The 26,913-nt window shown below is 45.8% G+C and overlaps 1 protein-coding gene across 1 annotated transcript in view; it reads left to right on the top strand.

Annotated features, from left to right (window-relative positions):
* Positions 1-26,158, top strand: part of LOC135825932 (uncharacterized) — a 33,283-nt gene extending 7,125 nt beyond the window's left edge. Inside the window, exons 4-8 of the mRNA XM_065338574.1 lie at positions 3,294-3,701; positions 20,150-20,620; positions 21,995-22,270; positions 23,369-23,533; positions 25,665-26,158. Coding sequence (XP_065194646.1) covers positions 3,294-3,701; positions 20,150-20,620; positions 21,995-22,270; positions 23,369-23,533; positions 25,665-25,918 — 1,574 coding nt within the window. The 3' untranslated portion in view covers positions 25,919-26,158. The remainder of the gene's footprint in view (positions 1-3,293; positions 3,702-20,149; positions 20,621-21,994; positions 22,271-23,368; positions 23,534-25,664) is intronic.
* Positions 26,159-26,913: the final 755 nt, after the last annotated feature.

Here is a 26,913-nt window from a genome sequence, read left to right as displayed (position 1 = left end):
ACCACTGCAGCTGTACATAGGTTTGATTAATTTGGCGGGAAGCACACAGTTGGAAATGTGGAGGTACATACAAGCCTACCCAAACTAGCTTTCTAGACTGGAAATCGTATTTTGCAACAGATCTTGCCTTCTCCCCACCATTACCATCAGTTTGCGCCTGGCGCTTCATAGATGCATGATTATTTTTTGCCATCTGGCTGGCCTCTGCGTCCACCGCAGACACACCCACACACAACAGAAAGATAAAGGTCACAGTGGTAGTGTAGTCTTTGTTCACTCACGACGGAAAGGATAGCCGACAAGACAGGCACTGGTGCAGTATAGCGCGAGACACAAACAGCATGTCCTTGAGGGAATCCTCCACATACATATTCTTACATGTGGATGACTTTATACCCCTGCCGCTAAAGAAGGCGCTCTGGCATGCCAGCATTGGCCGCTGACGTCGCTCCCCCCGAGCGGAGGCTGTGCGTGCCACACACTGTGGGGTCTGCAATTACGCGGGCAAGAGCTGTGTGGATTAATTCGCGCGCCCGGGCATATTTTTATTTTATTTTTTATTTTATTTTTACTAGAGCCACGTAAACCCGTCATGTATGGGCCATGAATAAGGGGAGTGGTGGCGTGTTCTGGGATGCCCTGCCGACCTTGGGTCTCGGCTTCATCACAACCAAGCGCGCCAATAGCAGAGAGAGAACGAGAGAGAGACATAGACAGAGAGTGAGAGAGAGAAAGAGAGATAGAGAGAGCAAGAGAGAGAGAGAGAGAAAGAGAGAGATAGAGATAGAGATAGAGATAGAGAGAGAGAGAGAGAGAGAGAGAGAGAGAGAGAGAGAGAGAGAGGAGAGAGAGAGAGCGGGGAGGGTTGGGGAGCAAGAGAACTAAATAAGAGAAGTAAATAAAGTATTTAAAAAAATGAGAGAGAGAGAGCGAGAGGGAGAGAGAGAGAGAGAGAGAGAGAGAGTGTGAGAGCGGGGAGGGTTGGGAGCAAGAGAGGGGGAGAGAACTAAATAGAGTATAATTATATAATGCGTAATAGGTGCACATTCAGATCCAGAGAAAGGAGTAAGCAGGGCACGAGGCGTATGGCAATAAGCAGCAGTGTGTGGGCAGATGTGCATACATCATACAAAGTGTCAGTGGCCCAGTGCCATTGCTGTGTATGTCATCTTTCCCAGCAGACATGACTGGTGGGCTGCTGCGGAGACCTTGCCAAAGAGAGGTTGAGTGGGTACATGCCGTGCTCTCTCCAAGAAATCCTCTATGACCGACACAGGACATGGTTTAGTAGCCTGCTGCTCTAGCAGGCTCACCATGACCACATCGCCCTGGCGCAACTGGTCGTTCTTAAGCCGCCCATGCACACTAACCTTTATCGCCAACTCCAAAATGCCCACTTCCGCTCCATCTGTGACGATTACCGGCGAGATCCTAGGGTTCTTTGGAGCACCATCAACTCAGTCACTCGGCGCACAAACCCAAGAACTGACCCTTTCGTCCAGGCAGATACCTTGAACAGGTATTTCCATAGTATTGTGTCAGATCCGAACCCGGGTTATTTTGTTCCAAGTGGTACCTCAAGACGGTGTGACTTGCACGAGTTTCGTTTTATTTCTGAGGATGAGATACTTCGGCACCTTCAGAAACTCGACGGGATGAAAGCGCCTGTGCCAGAAAGTCTCCTCCCGAGCATCCTGAAGGCCGTTGCACCAGTTGTCGCATTCTCCCTCACTCTAATATTTAATACCACTTTGTGCACTGCTGTGTTCCCGACACAATTCAAGTTGGCTAATTTCACGCCAATATTGAAATCCCGTAAGCGCGACCCTACTTCTCCTTCAAACTATCGTCCTGTGTCAATCACGTCGATTCTGGCTAAGACTCTGGAGCGCCTGGTTCTAAATCAGGTATGTGACAGTTTGACCATCGAAAATGACCTCCATGAACACCATATTGGGTTCCGACCAGCTCGTTCCACGACCTAACTGCTCACACTTGCTGTAAATGATTGGAAACTGGCCCAGGACCGCGGATAGACTACCAGTGTAGCCTTTGTCGACCTCAGCAAAGCGTTTGATCGCGTCTAGCATCAACAGTTACTCGTTGCGCTCCATGGCATGCGTGTTTATGCAAGCGCGCTGCGTTGGTTTGCGTCGTACCTCGCCGGGAGATCTCAGCGTGTCGCCACGCAAGCCAGCCAGTCTTCGAGTCTTGCAGTGTCTCGAGGAGTTTCTCAGGGAAGTATTTTAGGCCCTACCCTTTTTAACGTCTATCTGAGGGACCTTCTCCGGATTTTTTCACCCCAAACGCACCTTCTCCAGAAGATCATGACCGAAGGGCCACTCGCGGACAGGTCACATGGTTCTTATGAGTCACCTTCCTCCCGGGTCCTGCGGGACGGTCCCACATCCGTTTCTAAGGTGCCATTCTCTGGAATAAGCTGCTGGCTGAACTTAGATGTATATCACAAAAGGATGAATTCAAGAGCACCATCTGACTCTGTGTTGAGTCGCTTATCCATACCTCTTTGTGTCTTAGCCCCTAGAAGCGCTAGTTCTTCAGTTCCGAATATTTTCTGCATGATTGCCTTGTTTGTAAGTTCTCACTTCTTTCCTGCACCATTGCCTTATGCTCTATTTATGTGAAACCATTGCCTTCGGGAACGCTGTCTTTTTGTTCTCGCATCCTTTCTGGACAATTTCCTCCTGAAACGCTCTAAAATTATGTACTTGTAATCGTAACTTAAAGTTTCATGCCCATAGGTAAACATCAGAAAATTAATACAGAGTGAACAGCCAGGATCCGATTATGCAAATCGTAATGGTCTTAGTTGTATCAGGAATCGAATTTTCACGGAAAATGAAAATACCAAGATAAGCAAGAGCTGAAAGTCTCAGCTGTGAAGGACGTTCGCGGATAGCCATGCATGTCGATGATGACACTGGCTAGACCATTGGACAATACGGTCAAACCATGATTCAAGGACGCAAAGCAACATTCCACACAACTTGCGCGGCTCAAAAGATGCTAATATCAAGAAAAGGTGAAGCTATGCGAACAAGAATCATGCAAAACCGAACGTCTCAGTAAAACAGCACTGTACTTCGACTTTGACACTTTAGATGGACAATAAGCAGAGGTAACAAACAGTAGTTTCACACGACAATCGTTTCGCCGTATAGATAAGTCATCTTCCTCTTTTATGTTACTTCTATAACTTGAAATAAAAATCAATTGTCATAACATCCAAGGTAATTTCAGATAATTATTGTGCATTGATTCACTCTGTGCAGTGAAATGGGATGCGTGTGCTCAAACCAGCACCAGCACTTGGCAAGTCGATTGGACTTTTCAAGATGACCACAAAACCTGGAAAGACGCCAACATATCCTGTAGGTTCTTTGGCGGATCACTGGCTACTGTCCAGACAATGGCTCAGCTGCAGTGTGCTAACCGGACCGCAGAAGGATTATCCGCCACGTGGGTAGGCCTGACTGGTACATGGAGCGCCGGAAACTGGACTGCTTGGAAATGGGAAGCTGCATTGTCGGCCGTTACGGCGCAACTTCCATGGGGATCAAAATTTCCAGCGACTCGGGATGATTACATATACGGATACTATCAGCCAGACATTTTCAGATTACGGAACTGGGACAACAACCATAGACTTCGGTACCTCTGTAAACGATATGTGCCTAAAAGTAAGGGTATGGCATTTGAATGAACGCAAATTGTATTCACATAGTTTTTAAATCTATACAGTCTGTTCTGTTGTACATGTAATTATCGGCCATGAGTCATCAGTATTGAGGTTAAAACAGGTGGACCTAAACCATGCAACCCAAAGTGTAATGATTTCCTCATGTAATGAAGTTGGCTCCAGTGGAGCTTGGCAACATTAACCCTTTCCATGCTATGGATGCGTGTACTGTTTTTTCAGTATGAGCAGATTGGCCATGGACGCGTTTACGCATTCTGCCTACAATTTACAGTACATTAGCTTCTTTTGCCTTGCTTGGCTACCTAAGATGTACAGAAAATACCAAAAATCCAGGAGGAGTATGTTTTTTGAGCTGGAAAGTGAGTGGGGTTGTCGAATAACTGCTAGAGGGACCCTCCTTTGCGGCTGTAGAGTGCTAAAAACGTGCCCTGTTTGCCGAATAACCCTTATTTTTCTCCGGGGGACACCCCGGACCACCGGTCTTACCACTCCAAGCCGCCATGTCACGCTCCTGCTCTCTCTAAATATCTCGGATTGCTAATGTTGAGACACCGCAGGAAAGGTTTTGCGCTCAGTTTTCCAGGGATATAAAGAGTTGCGCGATACAACAAGGCCTTCGACATGTCTAGTAGGCACAGCCCTGTGGTCTTGCCACTGTCTCTCGCCTTCTGCAGATTATCAGTCAGCACACAGAGGGCGTCTTCCGTGGAACATTTCTTGCGGAAGGCAAATTGTGTTTCGGGTAATGCCTTGGTCAAGAGTTGATATCCCTGGGCAAGAAGTAGGTCGTTATTATTAACAATAAAAAATAATATTTTACCAAGCATGCCTGTAAACGACAAAGAACACACTATTATCGATGCGTCCATCATACAAATCATGCAAGCGGCATTGGTCGCCAAATGATGAGCGTTCTCGGCGACGCAAATAGGAAGCCCTTCACCCACAAAAACACGTCACAAGCCCTTTTATTAGCAAGAAAGAGATACAGCACCTCGATTTTGCCCTAACGCTTGAATAATGATAAACGATGAGATAATGACCGGTGATGGTGGTGGATAATGTAGTAAATTATATTTAATCAGCAGTCATTTTGCAACTGTTATAATTCGCACTACTTTTCATGTAGCATGAACTCTGCCTTCTTCTGAAATATTCCTAGGTACTTGGCGCCTTTGCTGTGACTATGCAGGCTGAGTAAATATGTAGGAAGCAGTGACCAGTCAAGGCCATAACAAACAGTATGACAGTCACAAATCAGCCATGACCATTCACAAATCAATGTACAAGTCACAAGGCCCCATGAGCAGTCACAGAACAATGTGCAGTTACTACTTTATTTATAAGTATGGTTGTAAACACGCACCTGTCAATATGGCGGTAAAAACACGCCGGACAGTAATTATACAACAGAAAGAAAGGAGATAAATGGCTGTGAATACAGTCTTATGTCGAGCCAGACGCGCCTCAGCCTGGACAAGGTGGACAGGTGCGAGGTCGAAGTTGTTGTTGTTGTTCTTTTTGTTTGAATTCACATTACCAAGCGGGCAATAAGCCCAATTACATGGAAGCGAATAAAAGAATGCTAAGAATGAGGCATTTTGGTGAAGAGTATTTCAAATGAAAATACTGATCCCGGGAGGTACTACAAATAGGTACAAGTACAATGAAAATATGAAAATACATGATACTGTCGTTTACCATGCTGCAAGCAGCTAGTTGTTGAAGGAAAAGCGACAAGAATGACATTGTATCTCATGTACTTGACAAACAGAGCTAACAGGAAAAGACCGTGACGACGGCGAACAGGGCGTGATCCGTGTACGCAGCAACGGAGTGCAGAAGTGTCAAGAAAATATACCAAGCAGCACCGCAGCCAAGCTACAACCCGGCTATAGGCAGCTTTGCGTTTGGTGGCGAAGTCATGCACCAGCGTCTTGACTACTACGGCTGCTTATGAGCTCATTCCACCACAGTAGGAGAGGATTAACGGTTTGAATGAGCCATGCTCGACTCCATTGACACGTTCACCGTAAGCACTCTTCTTCTCGCCTTCAAACCTTCGGTAGACGGAGGGTAGAGACTTGGACCGCTAGCTTCACGCGTGAGGATGAAATACCCTTGTATCGAAGAATGCATTGCGGCTATCGGTCCAGAATCCCTTTACTTGCAAGTCGGCACGGGCATCAGGATCAGTGTTGGCTGACCGATGGTGAAAGGTTTCACCAGTTAGGGGCTGCAATGGTGGCTCCGCCTCCACATCATGATGGAGCTCCTTCGTGAACGACGCGAGAAAGTCGGTGGGAGCATTGTGTCGCATGTAGATGAATTCCGACAGCTTACAAATGTGGGCAAGGTCAAGTGCGAACCTTGAGCCACATAGACAGGATGCTGGCAGGTTTTCAAGAGGCCTACAGTACCGGAGCCGGATACGATCGTGAAAGTAAGCTTTCACATCAAAGTTGGAACCATGCTCAGCCATAGGGACGGTGGTGAGGGTACAGGACCCGCTCTTCTCGCCTGCCAAGGTTTTGCTCGTTGTTGTGGCTGCGGCAGGCGGTCTTGGATGGTGGCCGCTGGTGCCCTCAGTACTGCGCGGTGGCGAATTAGCAGTGCCGACATAGTTGCCTCGTCCGGCCGAATGCTCTCCAACGACTCCGATCCGCCGGTGGTGATCTGAGCTGCGAGGTGGGTAGTGCACCGCTGCTTTTCCTTGGCAGAGTCAACACTACACTTTGTTCTGCGGCCCTGGGAGTAGTGTTGGAGTAGAAATTGCTGAGGAAACGTCGCGGAGGGGCGAGCTTTCCTGCGCAGGTATGACTTTGGCCGTATTTCAGCATGGTCGAGTGGAAAAATTCAAAAAAGTTTATTTCAAGAAAACCCCAAAAAGGAAGATGGGGGACATGTCCTCAGCGCTAGAAGAGGTGTTCTACTATCTGCCGGTGTATAGTTCTGGCCAATTGAGGACGTAGCTGGCTGTTTTTCCAGCGCTTGTAAATTGGCTATTTTCAAGACGATCATTTGTGGCGTCAGGGGGTGATGGACCTCGTCTTCTGGGATGCTGGCGTGGCTAAGCGGTACTGCTCCAGGAACTCTTCTAAGGTGAGGCAATGTTGGCTTGATCGAGTTTTTTTAATAGCTTGTTCGTATACGCTGTGGCTTGACTCGTTTCTAGACCCATAAATAATGTGATATTTCGACCATTTTTGAGGGGTATGCAAATTTCAAGGTTCCCTTCAGAAACTTTTTCAAGGGCTTTTCACAATCGATCCACACCCCAAAGGGAACCTACCTGCAAATTTTGAGCGAAATCGGAGAGATCCACTTGCACACATACTTTGGTATTCTCAGACATGCTCTCTTAAACAAATGAGGTATAGTTTATGTTTGGTCATGGTGGAAGGAGATGTGGAGCTACGGGAGAGATGAATTGATTATTCCCAGGGTGAGGGTGACATCGGTGGACGAGTATGACGATTACGAAGACAGTTGAACACTATAATTTTCAAAGGTAACTAAAAATAATTTGGCAATGAAAGGTACAAAAGAACTCAACTAATGATTAGAAGAAGTCATGTTTTCTCCTTTCCATGTTGATCTCTAGCATGTATGGTCATCTTGTTATGGGGATATTCATGTATTTAGTTGTACTAATGGCCACTTGCAAGCACATGTACGAAAAGGCACACAATTTCCGAAGTTTGAGGCTCCATAAGTGAAACAAAATGAATATGTATCCCTACGTGACAAAGCACAGTATGAGGATTTTGCGAGCATATTGCGAGAATCCATGAAAGCATAATTCCATGATTTCGCCAGCATAATCCGCCGGAGCCTATTTGTCTAGCATTAACAAATCCCGAATCGCTAAATTAGAAGTTCTTCATCGCCGTTTACTGCGAATAATTTTTAGTGCGGATCGTTACAACTCAAATCCAGACTTGTAGGCTGCTGCATCTACTTCCACCTTGCAACGCTACCTTGATGCTTCCAAGTGCACCCTGGTTCATTCCATTTACTTGACCAGCACCCTGCTAATTTGCAGTTACTTAATTGGTCTACTTCGGATGGTACCACCCGAAACCGCGTTTGTCCACCTCCAGCTAGATCTACCCTATTCCCAATTTCCCCTTTTTTCCCTCCTACTCCACGTGGCTCCAACTGCCTCCCAGTAGAAGGCAAGCTTCAGATAGGCCCTGGCGGGTTTGACCAGCCTTCGTCGTCCAGATCTTGGTTCTGATCTTGATTTTGGATCAACTTGATCACATCCGACGATCTGCTATGTCACGCGGTAAACAGTCGGCGCACGGCCAGTTTCAGGACGCAAAAATATCGTACTTCGATCGCTCAAATCGAGATTTTTTCAACCTTTTTTGCACTTCTGCAGAGCTTTGCGGATAGTGAAATTAGAGTCGTTCATGGAAGGAAATGGTTGTTCTTTGGAGTGACAAGGATTGTCAGTTCAAATTTCTTGTCAGACTTGGTAGAGGTGACCACGCTGCAGTGTTGTGCGTGCTGGTGTCTGGAGCGGTGCCTGGTGTAGGATCCTGAGGACGCGCTTTCTGTTGTCTGGTAGGAAATTGGCAATGTTGCAATGTTGGGAAGTGCAAATAATCCAATTTGTATATTTTCAGAAAACGTTTCCTGCACTGTATGGCTCAGAAAAATAGTCGGCGTAAATGGTTCCCACTATGGCCCCTGAAATTTGGCTATTTTGGCGATGAAATTTAGGGATATTTGGATATGATGGCCATTGCATTCCTGGATGTAGCCAAGACTCTATGTGGTGGTGATTAGCCCTTTCCTAAAAATGCCAAAAAACGCAACTTCTGCTTTTCGCAACCGTGCCAAAACAAGTGAAAGGTGCTGAAATCGCTTCCTTCTCGCTCCACATAAACTGGCATACACAGAGACATAGACAGCAATAGCGACAACACACAAAGTGAAGGGTAGTGGGCCGCAGCGCATCCATATTTTCAGAAAAAGCTAAAAAGTTCCTGATACTGCAACTCAAAATGAGCGAGTCCTTTGTCCATTATGATACCAAAAAAACCCAAAAAGGAGCGGAAATAGACAACACATTGCAAGTATTATGAACCGGCAAATGTTCACAAAGTAAAACATGTTAGCTTTCACTTTGTCTGTCACCAGTTAATCATATATACTTGTCTCAGGGGATTCTGTCCCTGCATTAGATTTGCTTGTTACATGTGTTGAGTTCGAAACAGGACGACTGACGACACATTATCCAGACTTTACAACGGGAACAGGTAGGTTGGGGGAACGACATTTATTATAGACGACGAGACAAGAGACCAAGACGAACGAAACGACTACATTGAAGAGTGAGAAAAGAGAGAGAGATCAAGTCTGAACGGCAAGATAAAGAGCCTGGGTAGCTATAGCAAATATGGGCGCGCAAGTAGCTTGCGGTGTTAGGCTGACTGCCTAGCTTTCTTTTCTCTCTCTCTCTCCTTTTTCTCTTCTTTCTCCTTCTTACCTGACTGTCAAAGCTTGTGACATCTAACGTTTCAATAACTTTCAATAACTCTTCTGAAAAATGATACCCCGGGGGTTTCGTTTCGCCACGTTCAACGTGCGCGGACTTTGTTCTGCGTCGAAGCAACAGCAACTAGCTCGTGACATGGACGCCTATCGTATTGATTTCTGGGGACCTCAGGAGCTCAAGATGACAACGACCGTCGATAAGCCTCTCGGTGATTCGCATCGGTTTGTCAGCTTCGGTCAAGCAGAGGGCCGGCATGGAGGTAATGGATTTGTCATATCGAACATGCTCAACAAATTTGTATCAACATTCAAAAAAATTTCCGACCGAGTCAGAACTGTCGACCTCTCCATTCCGCAAGGCAAGGGCAATACCTTACCTGTTCGTTTCGTCGTGGCATATGGCCCCACAAACCCAGCAGCGCAGAGTAATCCTGAGGTTCGTGAAAGGTTCTATGACGCCTTGTCCACAGCCTGGAACAAGTGCAGTGGAAGAACACTCGTGATTGGGCTTGGTGATTTTAACAGCAAGGTCGGAGCAGGTGAAGCAGCGTGTGTGGGTCAATATGGCAAAGGTGTAAGAAATGACAATGGTCAAGCGCTGGTAGAGTGGGCTAACATGCATCATCTGGTGTTGGCTAATACGCTCTTCCGCTACTCAATGCGCTATAGAACCACATGGACTGGATGCATGGCATCCCCTGATGGCCTCAGGAAAATGATCCACAACATGATTGACTACATCGTGATCCCAAAGCGCTACAAGCCACTAGTTGTGAGAGCTCATTCGTATGCTGGAACCGAGACATTCAGCGATCATAAAATAGTCATTGCGGACATGGAACTGACTGGTCTATACCGTGTACACATTGCCGCAGCAGGCAAGGCCGCTGCTCCCATCGCAATCCAGAGACTAGAAAACGCTGACGTCCGTAAGGAATATCAGTCCAGCCTCTGCCAGAAACTGCGTGAACAACCTGCATTTTGTGGGTCATCTGACAGTGGCTCCGTGATCAGTACCTGGGACTCAACAGCGCAAGCGGTCATGGACGTGGCAGAGAGCACTCTTGGACGCATGCACAGAAGCGGTTCACGCAGGGTTTGTGTACCTAATCCAGAGGTTGAAACCCTCTCACGGCGCCAACGGGAAATCAGATTACTTCAGCAATCAGGCCATCACAATCCAGAAGAGCTAAAGAGGGAACGGAACTGCATCATGCACCAGATCAGAAATATTCAGCGCAGCGATGCCATGGAACGCCTGGATAGGATTGCAGAGCGGGTTGAAAAGGCACCTACATCTGCTCAGATGTTTACTGCAGCAGCGCAGCTAAAGAGTGGTAGTGGACAACGATCACCATTGATTGTCGAGCGAGCTGATGGATGTATTCTTGCTCATGCCACAGACAAGGCCAGTCGAGTTCGAGATCACTTCTCCTCACAATTCAGTGCCAAAACAGCAGGTGAAATACCACCGCCATCACCATACTCCCTCGCCACTCCCATCTCCGAATCTGAAGTCGCCACTGCCCTCAAGCGCCTGCGAAACGGGAAGGCCTGTGGTCCAGATAAAATCCCAGCAGAGCTCCTGAAATATGGATCCGAGGTGCTAGCGCCGGTCATAGCAAATTTCGTCAACGCTGCTCTCTCGCAGGGTGCCAATTTATCGACGGCTATTGGACCAGGAATACTCATACCTCTCGCTAAGCCTAACAAGCCCAAGGGTCCTGTAACCACTCTGCGGCCCATCACTTTATTAAAATCTATCCGCAAAGTGATATCGATCATTGTGCTTCGGCGCATCACGGAATCCGGGGCACTCTCTCGTCATCTTGGTACTACACAGTCCGGCTTCCGCCCGGGCCGTAGTACAGCGGACGTGGTATGGACCCAGCGGTGGATCGCTGCAAGAGCCATTCGTTACCGACAGCAATTTCACATTCTAGGCCTGGACATGTCCAAGGCCTTCGATACGATTAACCGCCTGAAGCTGCTGGAAGTGATGTCTGCAATCACCAATCCAGATTGCACATGTCTCATCCACCACCTACTCCACAGCACAACTATCACTGTTAAGGTTGCAAGTGCCACTGCTGAACCGTTTGAGAGCACTATTGGAACACCACAAGGCGACAGTCTCAGCCCAGTTCTCTTCATCTGCTATCTGGAGGCTGCACTACAGGAATGCAGAACTCGTCTCGCGCCCCGGCCTGCTGGCGACGCAAGTCTACCACCAGAGACGGGTTATGCAGATGACATCTCCTATTATTCAACCTGCAGGCTGTGGCTTGAGAATGCTCTGCCTGTAATAGCAGACACACTGCACGATTGGTCATTAAAAGTAAATCCAGATAAAACAGAGTGGATCCGTGTGTCACCTGAATCCGAGAGCTGGCGGGCATCTAGGCAGCTTGGCTCCTTGATGGGGGAGGAAGAGGATGTTCGGCGCAGGATGGAACTTGCCTCTCGCGTGTTTGGCCAGCTGTACGCCCTATGGCTGCGTAGAGATAAAGTAGCGGAGAAGACACGCTTACGCTTGTACAACGCTATCGTACTGCCGACATTCCTGTACAATTGCGAGACCTGGGGATTATCGTCAACAGCAATGGCCAAGGCAGACGCATTCCACCGGCGTCAAATGCGATCACTCCTTGGAATACGATACCCAGACACAATTTCAAACGACGACCTATACCGGAGAACCAAGAGCAACCCTATATCAGACACAGTTGCATGTAGGCGACTACGAATGACCGGTCATGTGCTACGGATGGACACGGACACGCCACCGCAAGTAGCCATGAGCGGCTATTTTGACAAGGGCAACAAAGCACCTCGTGGACGGCCAAGGTTGACACTGGCCACAAGTCTGGTTGCTCAGCTGAATAAGCTGGGTCTGCCAATGAAGACCATGGAAGACCTTTCCAGGTGCCGACAACAAGCAGCAGACAAGACAGACTGGAGGAAACTGTGCAGCTCGACACCCGGCGAGAAATCGGTATCAGCAGCTACTACACCTAGCTGATGATGCTCACAAGACAGAAGCGGAAAAAACACTGAATTTCTTTATTTAGTGCTCTACTACGCGAAATGTGCTATTATTATTATTATTATTATTATTATTATTATTATTATTATTAGTAGCTCCCCAGGCCAACGGAACAAAAGGAGACAAAAGGTGAGTACGCAAGTGCATGCAGGCCAGCTAGAAAAGGTACGGGAGGAGGTACCTAACATACCACCCCTCCATGAAAAAATATCCCGCGTCCTCGCGGAGAGAAAAAAATAGAGAAAAAGATTTAAAAAAATCACTAAAGGAGAAAACACACACACACACAACGCACGGACCTCACAAAAGTGTGTACTAAAAAATGCACTACAGATCATTACAACCGTCAACGTTCCTGTACTACTCATACTATAGTGTGTACATTGCCAATAACAACGGGCCCAAACGCCCCTTCAAAACATGGCACAACAAATAACTATTGGAGTTCGACGAGGGACTTGAATTGTATTCTGATGACTAGTATTTTGCACGGCTAATAGAACCTAGTTACACTTTAATATACGACATAAATAAGAGAGCGTGGCTCACCATGATCGGACCCCTGATATTAATGAAGGACACCCGCGCGCACACACACTACAAAAAAATTCACGAAAATACATGTGACGGAGAAGGAACGCATACAAAAGAAAGAAAGAGAGAAAGGTAGCTGACCTGCATGGCGTGAACGACACGAGGTTGACATAGACGAGACGAAGTTGGCGTGGATGAGACGAAGTTGATAGAGACGAGACGAGTTTGGCGTAGGAGAGACGAGACTGACATGGACGAGAAGAGGTTGACATAGACGAGACGAATGGCAGTTGAGGACGACTGGGCATGGGATGATCTCAGGGTCGTGGGTCGATCAATAATCGGGCACCAATGTTGAGTTCGAAACAGGACGACTGACGACACATTATCCAAACATTACAACGGGAACAGGTAGGTTGGGGGAACGACATTTATTATAGACGACGAGACAAGAGACCAAGACGAACGAAACGACTACATTTAAGAGTGAGAAAAGAGAGAGAGAGAGATCAAGTCTGAACGGCAAGATAAAGGGCCTGGGTAGCTATGGCAACTATGGGCGCGCAAGTAGCTACCCAGGCCAACGGAACAGAAGGAGACAAAAGGTGAGTACGCAAGTGCATGCAGGCCAGCTACAAAAGGTACGGGAGGTGGTACCTAACACATGCTTTGAGATTGTGTCTTATAATAATAATAATAATTCGAAACTCGGATGTTGAGCCATTAATAAATGTACAAAGGAAAAGAACATATGGATACGAGTTAAGAGTAACTCTCCATTACTGTACTTGTAACTGGATACTATATATTATACAGTCAGAAAATGCAATAACTAGGCACAAAGCTGACAGAGTACTGAGACATTCGACGTCCTGACACTTAGCTTCAACACATCTCCGTAGCGCTAACCGACAGCCTTCCAACTTGGGCGGTTCAGGGTTGTGGAAAGACCAACAAGGGGAAGGCAAGCGCAACGAAAACGAGCAAAAGCTACAGTCCCAACGGAACAAAGAATGTAGATTGCTACTAGACGATGACGAGACCAGTACGATATTTGACAAAGCGGTCTAACTACAATTCGAAGCAGCAAAGCAGCACACGAACCCAACTTGGGCGGGTCATAAATATAAAAGATAAGTAAATAAAGGGGAAGCTTTGCGAAAACGAATTGTACAAGCCGAAAGCCAAACTCCTACAGTACTCCTCATGCATGACATTGTGATGGAGTAGTTGACTCCAAAACAAGTTGTTTCACACGACGTACGTTTCGCCGTGTGGTTCGTGACAGCTCATCAGGTGTGCAATTTGAAAGTCGGATGTTCTTCCAAATCGGAAGGCTGTCGGTTAGCGCTACGGAGATGTGTTGAGGCCAGGTGTCAGGACGTCGAATGTCTCAATACTCTGTCAGTTTTGTGCCTAGTTATTGCAATTTCTGGCTGTATAATTTAGTATCCAGTTACAAGTACAGTAATGGAGAGTTACGCTTAACTCGTATCCATATTTCCTTTTCCTTTGTATAATAATAATAATAATATATAAAAAGGCGACGTGGAGACTGGTGTCTGTATGGTTCGGCTGAAGAGCGCGTGGTTGTGATGAGTTGGGAGTGCAATGAATTGAAAATATGGCCAAAAGCTCTGTCGCAATATTTAGTTCTGACGTGGAGACAATAATCTTAATAATGCATGTCCATTGTCACACTGCACTTACTGAAATTTCTATCATTTCTCACCTCACCTATAGTTTATTACCTGTGGAAATTGTTCCTAGGTTTGTGCTATTTTTCTTACTATGCTTGTATCCTCGCTGTTTCACTCCAAGTGTATATATCCTATTGTAGTGTCATCATTCTCTTTAGTCACGAATTCCATTGATAATTGTAACACGAAAACGTTCTGGAATACATTATTCGACCCCGTGGTTGTGATATGAGTGCGCATTTAGTTATATTCATTGCATTAATAATAATATAATTCAAAGTTTTAGGAAATTAGAGGCCACATGCCACGTACTGGTCTTTTCTCTCCAAAAAACAACACTTGCAAGCCAGATATGAAAGACAGAATAAAATCATCAGTCACACCACCCGGACTCGAACTGTAGGTCAGTTGGTTAGAGCATTGCTCGCTAATATCAAGGTCCCTGGTTCGAGTCCCGGTGGTGTGACTGATGATTTTCTTCTTTCTTTCATATCTGGCTTGCAAGTGTTCAGTTTCGGAGATAAAAGAGCAGTACGTGGCATGTTGCCTCAAGTTTCCTAAAACTTTGAAATTCTCCGTGAAGTCCAAATTTGAAATTGCAATATAGTTTCGTAATAAGTGTTCGCATGCAATGACGCAAATCCAAACAATTCAGTTGACAGGGAAGGCCTTTTTTACGGGCAAAGCAAAGCACAAGCATCACCATGTAAACAATATTTGTAAAAAAAAAATTAAAATTAAAATTCAATATCGAACACGAATAAAATAAAATAAAATAAAAATATGTAAAAAATAAACAATATCGAACACGGGATTAATTCCGGAACTATCTACTCAACCAATTCATAATGCAATACCCGCACACTGTGTCAGTGATGGAACTCCACTACCCGATCAACATGCAGAGACCACTCAATCACATGCTTAGAAGCCGCTCTCCACAATGGCCAACTCCCTCATCGCATTAACTGGACGATGGTAGGCCGAACGTGCACCGCGAATGCACATTATGGCTGCCCTGAGCAAAGCGAAGGACAAGCGACACCGCACATAGGCCATTAGCTGGGCATACGGTCGATCGGCAGTTGCCAGCAATGCACACAACCCCTTAATGAATGCAGTACACTCCGGAGCACAACAACCCGCCGTGGTAAAGACTAGAGGGGTAAACCACGGTCGACATTGTTGATACGCTCGGCATACTCACTCTTCTTGCGGCGCTCATGTTGCTTCAGAAGATCACTGACGGGCTTGCTCTTGAATGATGCTGCATCCGGGTGGAAGACCCGGACATCGAAGAACGCATTCTGAGCTCGGGTCCAGAACCCACGAGCTCGGACATCAGCTCGGGCGTCGTTCGCGGTGTTTGTTGTTGCCGATAAAAACACCTCGCCTGTGATCGGAGCAACTACAGGCTCGACTGCCACATCTGAGCATACCTCCGTCAGAAGATCCGCCACGATATCTCTTACTTCATTGTGGCGAATTGTCGGGAAACCTCCGCGGGGGCAAATCATCGCATGCGTGGCGTCGAACGGCTCCCCACACACACAGCTCGCTGGTGTGTCCAAGAGAGACCAACCATAGCGGAGAGCTAGAGCGTCGCGGAAGTCTCCCTTGGACAGATGGTGACCATGGTCTGCCAGAGGCAATACCCCGAGCCAACTCGACACGCCTTTCGTGGATAAACTCTCAAGCCGACGAGCCAGGGCAGGGGACGCACTGCTCTTGATCGTGACGAAATCATTCTGCTCCCTCTGACGACGGTCATGCGCTAGCCGTGTCTTCTCGCCTAGGGCTGCCTGGCGAACATCCTCCGTGGAGTTATGGGTGTATTGATCATTCTGGTGTACAATCTCCTCCACCTGAAGGGCCGTTACAGCGCTCGACGCAGGGAGCTCTGCTGTACCCATTTGCTGAAAACACGGCAGGGCCATCCCCCCCCCCCCCCCCAGTCGACAGGGCAGGCGGAGAAGGTTCAATTCTTCTGGTAGGAAGGAATCACGGCCCGCTAGAGCAGGTAGAAGCTCCTCCGTGATGACCTTGTCAAGGTCGGTAAGGCATTGTGCAGGGAAAGGTACTGTACGCAATAGGTAGGTCCACCTACCACGTAAACCATGAGATATTGCAGCATAGGCAGCATGTGGCTCCGTTTTTGCAATCTCTGTAAGCTTCTTCAGCTCTTCCTTCCACTTCGCCACCCGTTGCTGCACACTTTCCGCGACCGCCTCTTCCGATCCAATCTCGGAGCCGAGATAACGCAAGCTCCCCGTGACAATCCGGATCCCTGTCTCGGCAAACACTTGGCGTGCTTCCTGCTCCAGCTCTGGCTTGACAAGGAGCTGGGTCTTTTCGGAGTTCGTGAAGTATCCGTATCGCCGTCCAATTGCCTGCAGCTCGTCCCACCACAACCGGATCTGTCTCAGCCTACCTGCTCCGCTGGAATCATCCGCATACCAGCTTTGCCGGACTGATGTGTGCTGCTCCTTGAGACGAGTGATGATCGGTATGGTGGCAACAGAGTAAAAGGCCATGGAGAGGGGTCGCCCTGAGTGGTTCCCTCACTCGACTTGACTTCCCCTCCACCTGCAACAAATAAACGTGCAGCCGTTTGATAGGAGTTCACAATTCAGTTGACACTTCCTTTCCATCAAACGTTTTCTTTCCCTTCTGTTCATGATAGTGCAGGGAATGTTATAAATTTGAAAAACACATAACTATAATAAAGAGAAAAGTCAACACTTCAACATAGGGGAAAAAAAGATTAAAGTGTTAAAAACTCAAACACAAACAGCTGTTAGTTGTAGACAAACACGTTGAATACATCAGGGAACACTTGTCACACTTTCACGAGATGTGACACCAAACAACTGCAACGATAACACATTCTCCTTCTGTACACATAGTTCTGGATCTTGTTTACGAATATACAGAGCTTCTAACACAGCAAGATGTAAATTAGTCCTTCCACGAGTCAAAATCGAAAAGATATCATCACTAGACAACTTAGGACAACTAGCACTGCCCGACAAATGACGCATGATGGACGATGCCCGATCACTTAGCTCTGTCACCTTCGACGCCTGCGGTTGTTCTCTTCCGTTAGGCTTGTTTGTTTGGTTGCTCCGGTCCACACCTCCAACATCCGTCGACTTCATGGCCGTTTTCGTGTCACTTCATGGTCTTCCTCGTTTCCTCTTGTTGATCGTTGCTGTAACTTCCATTATCGACGTATTCAAATCCCCAGAACTCCGTTTCTTCACCTTGCTTCCGGGTACTCTTCCCGTGTCTGTGAGCTCCAGTGTCACATTGGGTGGTTTTCGAGACGGTCTCCCCCGCTTCCTCACGCTAGTTTGAGCTGAACTGGACGTATGGTGTCATGCGACTAAGCTGCCATCTGTCTCTTCTGCTGGCTACCTCGAAGTTCACATTGACACCGCCATGTCTTGGAACACCCAAATGGATAGGTGCGTTGCCCGCCTTAAAAAGAAAGTTGGTGTTCTGTGGCGGATGCGCCGCTGCCTCAGCATGCAAAGCCGCATCCAATACTTCAAGTCTGTGATCATGCCCGATTTTTCGTTTGGCTCCGATCCCTTCTCAGCATCGCTGGGTGGTAAGCACCTGGACCATCTCCAAGTTCTGCAGAATCGTGCGGCTCCAGCTGTGTACGGATGCTTGCGGCGCACGTCTGCCAGAAATCTGCTAATCCAACTCGCCACCTACCGTGTCCGGGAGATCTTCATCCAGAAGCTCATCTTCCTGGTTTGGCGCTGCTGATACTCCGGTGCTAGCCCTACACTGCACGTGCGGCTGCTACCAACCAGTGGCGCTCCTACTCAGCTGCAATTATCTATGGGTCTAAGACCACTGCCAAACCGCACTGCGCCGGGTAAGAGTTGTCTCGCCTTCCAAGGACCTAGGCTCTAGAATGCGTTGCCCAGCGAGGTACGGGCCATACCGTACCCGGCCCAATTTCGCACTGCTGCTGTTCCACACAGCATGAACCTTTGAGGTCACACGGATCTCTATCGCCATATTTTCATTATATGCCTGTCTGTTGGCCTGCCTGCTCGTCTCTCTCCCTGTTTCTCTGACAACCTGCTGGTTAATTCGTACGGTTGTTTTTAGACGTAAAGCCCTGTCGTAGAGGTCTAAGCCCTCATTCGTTGCTGAGTCTCTCTCCTTCCACTCTCTCTCTCCCTCTCTCTCTATCTCTCTTTCTCTCCCCCTCTCTCTCTGCCCCCCTCTCTCTCTCTCGGATCTCTCGCTCGCTCTCTCTGTTTTTGGTTGACAAAAACATCTCTGGGGCTGATTGCCTTCTTGCTTCGACTTCTGCCGCGCCTTTGTTCTCGTACTCCCCTTTCTGTACAAGTGTTGTGCAAACCCTCCTTTAATATTGTCTGTCTCATTTTGCACTGAGGTGTTTTGATGCATAGTGATTATGACGCTCATCATTCGCTCCTTTGTCACTGGACAGTTCTGTCCATTTGGTTTTAGCGAATTCAAAGAAAGAAAACAAACAACAACAAAACAAAGATTATCAGAAGCAAATAGGGACTTGATCAACACATTGATACCACCTATGTGCTGGTTTGGGTCTCTGCCAGAATAATAAATTATAGAATCCGTGTTCAAGGATGGACGAGTCAAGGCTAGTTATTGCATCAGCAGGGAATATAGCTTCAATGATAATTTCGTCATGTTTGTCGTGATGGACGAGTGCATGCCTCAGGTCGTCCACTTGGGGGTGTCAACCAGAGTTGCCAAACAACCAAGCCCAATGGAGGAGACCAGTGTTGAAGATTACTGAGTGAGGAGGTCGGACCTCGTCCATCAATTATCATCAATTTGTCGCGCAGTGCTAGTTGTCGGAAGTTGTATAGTGATGATATATTTACGATTCAAACTTGTGGAAGGTTACACATTTCTGTGTTAGATGCGCCGTGTATTCGGAAATTAGATCCATGACTATGTGTACAGAAGGAGAGTGTGTTATCGTTGCAGTTGTTTGCTGGCACACCTCATGAAAGTGTGCCCAGTATTTCCTGATGTGTTGAACATGTTTGTCTACAACTTGCAGGTTCTGCTTTTGAGGTTTTAGCACTTTAATCATTTCTCAATTAGTTTGAGGTATGGTCTTTATTCTTTTTTTCCTTTCTACAAAATTTATGTAGTCACATATTTTCCGAATTTCTAACATTCCCTGGACTATCTTGAAGAGAAGGGAAGGAAAACCTTGTATAGATAATAATAATAACATTATTAGGATGACCCTAATACACTGTAATATATGAAAGGAAGTGGCTACTTGATAGTGTCGATTTTCGTCTCTGCATGCGAAGGTATAGATTGAGAAAATACGGGGTGAATAGTTTTGTTGTACAGTATCTAGTGCATCTCTAAAAAAAATCTGTCCCAATTTCCCCTGTCTGGTGACCACTGCAATGCCTGAAACTTCCCTTTGCACCTGGTCTTGGCGCTTTTCCCTACATTTCTCTGCACATTGGTGTGTTTAGCATTCTATTCGAGGTGCCCTCACATTTTGTGGACATATTCGTGAATTGGTTGTATTCGTTAGTTGGTTTATATCAATGTTTGTATAACCGCGCTTGCTTTAAATACAAACTGTCAATTCTGCAGAAAACTGGTACGTATGTTCACAGGGCCAAGAAGCATCGGGAAGACTCGAGACACTTTATATTGCCAAACCTAACATATACGAAGATGCGTCTGCTGAGTGTGCCCGGCGAGGTAGCATTCTGGCGAATATCCAGAATAGATATCATGCCGAGTGTGCAGGAGACCTGCTTGGACCCCGAAACGGTCAGTGCAACAGTTCTTCCAGTGATAACTGCACGACTTCCTCGTACCTCTGCAAAACCAATACATGCAATGTATGGGTTGCTCTTCAACGACCATCTCAATCCAAAACCTGGACATGGATGCTACCGGTTCCAATCTCAGCAAACAATGTTTCTTGGATTACTGCACCACTGGAAGGAGGAGGTGGACGAAACGAATGTGGCTATTATTCTCCAGAGAAGGAGAGCTTTGGAATCGAATCTTGTTCAATGAAGCTAAGTTTCTATTGCCAAAGATATACACCAAATGGTAGGGATCTCATAGAAATTCTTGTAGACATCCATCAGGCTACTCCTATACTTACCAAATGGCCCTGCTGTATTCACCTACCTATGAAGTAAAGGGGCTAATATGCAACATTAATTAATTTGCACACAACAGTAACAAACTCCTCCAGACACAACGGGGACTGGTAGTTGGGAAAACATTAATCAAAAACGAAGAGACGGAGACTTAGACGAACTACAACGACTACATTATGGAGGAGAGAGAGAGAGAGTGACAGAGACAGGGAGAGAGAGAGAGAGAGAGAGAGAGAGAGGGTGAGAGTGAGAGAGAGAGAGGGAGAGATGGAGAGAGAGAGAGATGGAGCGAGGGCGAAAGATAATTATTGGCCTGGGTAGCTATGGCAAATATGGGCTGGAAAGTAGCCACCCAGACCAATGTAACAAAAGGTGACAAAATATGAGACAAAAAGTGAGCGAGAGCGTGAATGCAGGCCAGCCTAGGGAATGTTGTAAGCACTTTTGTTGAAAGTTGAATGCACATAGTGCAATCCATGATCATTATCACTAATACCATAATTACAAAGACCGTAATCGATGTACATTCCTTCTTTCATAACTTTAGGCTTAGTTATATTCCAAGGGGAACATGGCTCGTGCAGCCAAAGACAACTTTGCGGTCAGAATAGAGGGATTTAAGGCCAGGTTCGGGAGCACTGAAATCAATGGAAAATCGAAGAAAGGCTGAAAGGAAAGTTGAGAACTTGTAGACAGGCGCTTGTGGCAGGGGTACGTAGATGATGCTAATGGGGTTTTTCCGTCAAGCGCTTAATCTGCCGCTAGGATCTAATGGGTGCTAGTGGGCGTCCTGAGCTCCCATCGAAATTGGACACAATAATTTACTTTTCTTTATGCATGAAAGAGACTTGGGCATGTGATAAATGATTTTAATGCGTAATTTGTACTTCCGTCGTCCTTATCTTTCCTACTAATATTAATCTAAACTGTTAAAGGCTGCTCAGGTCTCGGCTAGAATCCCATAATCCATTTGGCGAGTTATTTTTAAACAGTCAAAATAGTCAGTACTTGTACAACTATTCTTGTTTTTCCTTATTTACAGTTGTTTTACTATGTTCACATACCCAACTCGTAAATAAGAATGAAACACAATGGTCCGGAGACAAGGACAGACATGACAACTACTGATTATGGGCTGCACCAAGACGCGGCAGTGATGGTGGGGCATTGATGGCTCTACGGTCTGAGGTCTCGGCATCACGGCCAGAATCACGTTGTTTTAAAGGCATCATTTGGCAAGGAAAAGACCATGTACATGTACATGAAGATGTATTGTTCACTGACATCCTGTGCGTGCCTCACTGTATTCTTTGCTCTATAGCGCCCTCAGGCATAGCTGTCAACTCTACGGACACTGAAATAGCTGCACGCATATTGCAACCACAGATACTAAGAGATTGGGTGTCAGAATTCTGCTTTGTGTACGAAAAGAATGGCACTGCGGCAGCGTCCACTGTAGTTTGTACAAACAAGGAGTCAACCGTTTTATCAGGCCTGGCACACAACACTTTGTACATGGTCAGAGCATTCTCTAAAACAACGATCGGACACAATAGTAGCATGTCCCCTGAAGTCTATATTGGGACACTGCCTAAAGGTAAGGAATCTAGTTACATCGAAAACCGACCACGAACGGGTGTGAAGAATTTTGTGTGATTCTTATGGTACCTCGAACATTCCTTTGCATGGTCTCGTTCCGCAAATGACATTCCTATGTCAATGGCATGATTATCAGAAGATTCATTGCTGAATCAATTAAGGACTTAGTTACCCATGTGCCCAATTCATCTGGTTGATGGACGGATGTTCAAAGTGAAGAAATGAAAACAACACTTCTTGTCTCTTATCCCACGCGAGATTTCATTCTCCACAAAAATGCATTGGAATATTAACAGACTCTTGCTGACGGCAAATACACTGTTACGTATGAAAATTTTCCTGATACTTTACAGGTGATCTGAATATGCTTCCATTAGCGCCAAAATCGCTTGACAATTACGTCCTCTCAAGTACTACAATCAGTGTCTTTATAGGCCGAAAAGAAGGAAACAACCTTCGCATACTCCAGTATTGTGTGCATGAAAGGCCTGCTAATGATCTGTTTGGGAGTATTACATCGATACCAGTGTGCAACGCTTCTGAAAATGTTACCTTGATCGGCCTGGCACCAGGCATGACCTATAATTTCACCACCTATGTAAGCAATGCCTATGGAGACAGGATCAGTCGACCTCCACTCGCTCCACCACGTTGCATCAAGTTTGGCACATTTGTTGCACATGTGTAGCCTCGAGTTGGCATGAATTTCACCCATCAATAGATGGTGGAACGTTTCGTTCGAGTCGTTCAAAACCCAAGAACTTTATCGATTCTCCTCCTCGATACGTCTTGCTGTTCACATATTATAATTTAGTTGACTTCTCTTTATGATTCTACCTGTAACAGATTGGATTTTATGGTTACTCTATAACACGTTATGTTCGGTGGAACTGTAATTTCGGTAATTCCGTTAGGGAAATCTGGCCACTAAAAAGGTACATGTACGAGAACAGTTACTGTATGTAAAGAAAAAGTAGGTCACCTACATCTACACTCCACCAGAAAACACGAATTATGGTTCCTCGCACCATAAATACTTATAAGATTACATGTTGTCCAGAATCTGTTCTTGGTGATGTTTTCCTTGCTTTCATAGCACCAACAACTGATCAAGTCGACGCAACAAGTGGCTACCAAGCCGCAAGCCGCTCCAAATCTGCAGCGATAATTGCGGGAGGGTCAAGCGCAGGACTGCTGGTGCTGGCTGCGACAGTTTTTCTGCTATGGAAATTAAAGTTGACACCCGCGAAACCTAATCCTGGTACGTAACGTCCAAATTTGGAGCTTCTGCATAGTAATATCTCCTTATCTATCTCCTTTCACTCTCTGACAGCATCTTTCTTTTTTTTCCCTTTTAGCTTGCCGTGGTTGGCTATCACCTGACCTCTCATGTTTATTGGCAGTCTTCGGACGGGCCAGGAGATGTTGAATAAATAAATAAATAAATAAATAAATAAGGTTCCTTTTTCTTCTTTTCTGGAAAAAAAGCTAAACTGATACAATCAGAGGTTTCAAAACTTTACCGAATGATACTACAGCATTCATCTTACAATTCCAAGAGTGATTTTCTGGACACGTTTCTTGGAAATACTTTACCATCTAAAAATGAAAACGTTACACTTTCCGTCTGGCCTCTCTTACTCGAAATTCCTGTGTGGAACAATAATACATGCATTCCTTCAGGCCTCAGTGCATTGTACATCATGGGCAGATACCATCATAAACTTTATATACATCATCGATCATGAAAACAATGTCTCGCGATATATTGTTTAAATAGATTTTGGGTTGGAGGAAAGCAAATCAGCACACGAAGAACAAAAGCTATTATAATTATTTCGACTAGGCCTTTTATTCCATTGCTCTTCAGGTCGAATACAATGGTGATCAACAAGGTAGTAAGCGAGTTCTTATAACCGGCACTTTTGGCTAGCAGAGCATTGACAAAAATAGCACTTGAAAAATAGCGCTAGTGGCGCCAACAGCATATTTGGCGGTCAGAGCATAGACCAAATAGCACTTTAAACGATAGCGCTAGTGTAGTTACCAGTAGACATCCTTAGCAAAAGTACGATAACGCTAACTTTTACGGTACTCACTCCCAGCCGTGACAAAAGACGTTATCGGATAACGGAAAAACGTTACAGAGCTCCAAATAACGGGCCGACGTTCGTTATGGAAATTCTGCAAAAAATGGAAAAACTCGCATTGTTTTGTAACTGGCGGGAGATAAAAAGCACGTCGTGCAGATCGAGATGAGATCGAGAGTCGAGATTGCTTCCTCTTGTGACATTTAGCTTTTTTGGCGAGTTTTGCCTTTCAGTTGACAATTTCTGCGTCCTCTGCTTCGTGCCTTTCTCCCTCCATCCCATCTGGGAAACAAAGGACCAGTTCCACGGCACTCCTGAGGAAGAAATTCATCGGCCTCTCCCAGACGTGCTGGAGCTGGAGAACTCTTACAGTCTTCGGTGCTGCGTTTAGGAAAGGGTTTCCAAGGACCTGGGAACAGCGAAAACTCATTTTCGCCGTGCTTTTGCTATTCCAGAGTAAAAGACCTCGCCAAGGTATTCTTTCGGAACGAAGGCAAACTAATCCCTGGTTCAAAATTTTGAATTTCCCGCACCTGTTTCCACGAAAATTCATATCGCCATGGTTGTCACGACTACTTCGTCTCAAATATAACGTACTTTGTGCTAAGGGAAAAGTCAGCTTGAACGATCCGAAGTACGGAAAGGTTTGCGTTTACGTTAACGTTTTTTTAGCTAAGGATATCTAGTATCAGACAACAGTGGGGAGCACGGTACCACAATGTTAAAACAGTGAAAACTTTCGCACATACTTCTTTTGCACGCACAGTTCAGGCTTCAGCTTGGCAATGTACATTGCCTCCAGCACAGCAAGGTGAGATTTGTTGCGCGCACGCACTTGAATGGTAAAGTGAGAGTGGGTGCCACTAGGGCTATTTTTCAAGTGCTATTTTTGCCAATGCTCTGCCCGCCAAAAGTGCTAGTTATAAGGACTTGCTTACTACCTTGTTAATCACCATTATATTCGACCTGAAGAGGCGAATGAAAGGCGTAGTCCAAAAAATTATAAGGCTTCTGTGCTTCGTGTGCTGATTATTGTTTACCGCTGGCAACTGCGCATCATGTGTGCTTGTAGAACTTAATCACACCCCCAGAAGTCCATATTTAGCACGATAGACCCGCCCTTCATCTTACACACTTATACAATCGGAAGTATGCATGATTTTCAGAAAGTTGAGGTTAACCGTACAACGGGAGTGAAAACATGCAGCTCTCTTTGCATTACTGAAAGGTGACACAAAGTGCATAGTTAGTATCTCATCCACGTATCCATCGTTCTGACAATATTATGGTTTCCTCTTTCAGTGCTGACTAACTGCGAACTGGACGAAAGAACTCAATCTGTTTCCCATGATGATGAACATGATTTGGTTCAGAACACGTGCACTAGTATGGATCCCAATGAGGCGTACGAGAGCTGGATTCTGGCTAGGAATGATGCATATGGCTGTGTGGATTTGCGCGAGAATGGTGTTCTTCGTGCCGGATGTGGAGCTGGGCGTGCCGAGGAAGGGGGACCGGCCACAGAAGAAGAGCATACTTATGTCAGCGTCCAATAACGCCAAATGTTTTTCACAGCCCAGGAATTTTTTCATTTTTACCGAATGATACATACGCTCAACGAAATGCAAATGATACAGTAGCATTTAACTCTGTTGTTGAGCCAATAGTAATATGTAAAGAGAAAAAGGACCTATCAGTTACTAGCTATGACTAACAGTCCACAAAGGTAAAGAGATAATATACAGCCAGGTGAGGTGTCAGGTCAGTGTCATGTCGTAGAATGTTTCAATATACTTGTCCGTCTTGTGCCTTGTTGTCTCAGTATCTGATGTTATAATTATTAATTCGTTACCTTGGTGGACAGTTAATTATAACTAGTAACTTATAGGGCCTTTTTTCTCTTTACACAAAAAAAGCTGTATCATGGTATACTTTTTCACGGCAAACACGCCATATGTTGCAGTCTTTCTGGAGTTTTTCTTCATATCTCACTGCCTCAAACTCCAGTAGCGCATGCATTTATTACTGATATAGTTTCAAATATTCATTGCAGCTCTTGTGTCCTGATGTCACGCATCAGTATGGATATCATTTGTAACTTTCACAAGTAAGTTCAGTGCTAAACGGTTCGGAGCGAGATCTTTGAAGTAATTTGCTATACTGAAGTACATGTACGTTCACGGTGATTCGTAACCGAATCTCAATATCTATATGACCGGAAGAATTGCCATTGACATTATATATCCCACCTGTGCATTTCATCCCTGTCAGTAAATCCATTGCATAGCAGCAAACTGCAGCTCGTTCGTTATGAACTTGCAGCAGGTGTATATTTTTTGCTTATGTTTATGCTTCAAAAGTCGCTAGAATTTTATTCACACTTTGTTTCTTTTTGATAGCACTTTTCTCTAAATTTCGCATGCATAATCAGTATATCCGTTCACTGTGGTCATGGATTGTTTTAAAAACATGTGCATAACAGTAGTGGTACTAGTGACGTGGATGGTATGAATATTAAGAACATTTTCGGGGTACTTCTCTCTGGTTTCCT

This window comes from Sycon ciliatum, chromosome 10, assembly GCF_964019385.1.
Source record: "Sycon ciliatum chromosome 10, ocSycCili1.1, whole genome shotgun sequence".
Classification (NCBI taxonomy): Eukaryota; Metazoa; Porifera; class Calcarea; order Leucosolenida; family Sycettidae; genus Sycon; species Sycon ciliatum.
The sequence above is the reverse complement of the archived record's forward strand: the minus strand, read 5'-3'. Positions and strand labels throughout refer to the sequence as shown.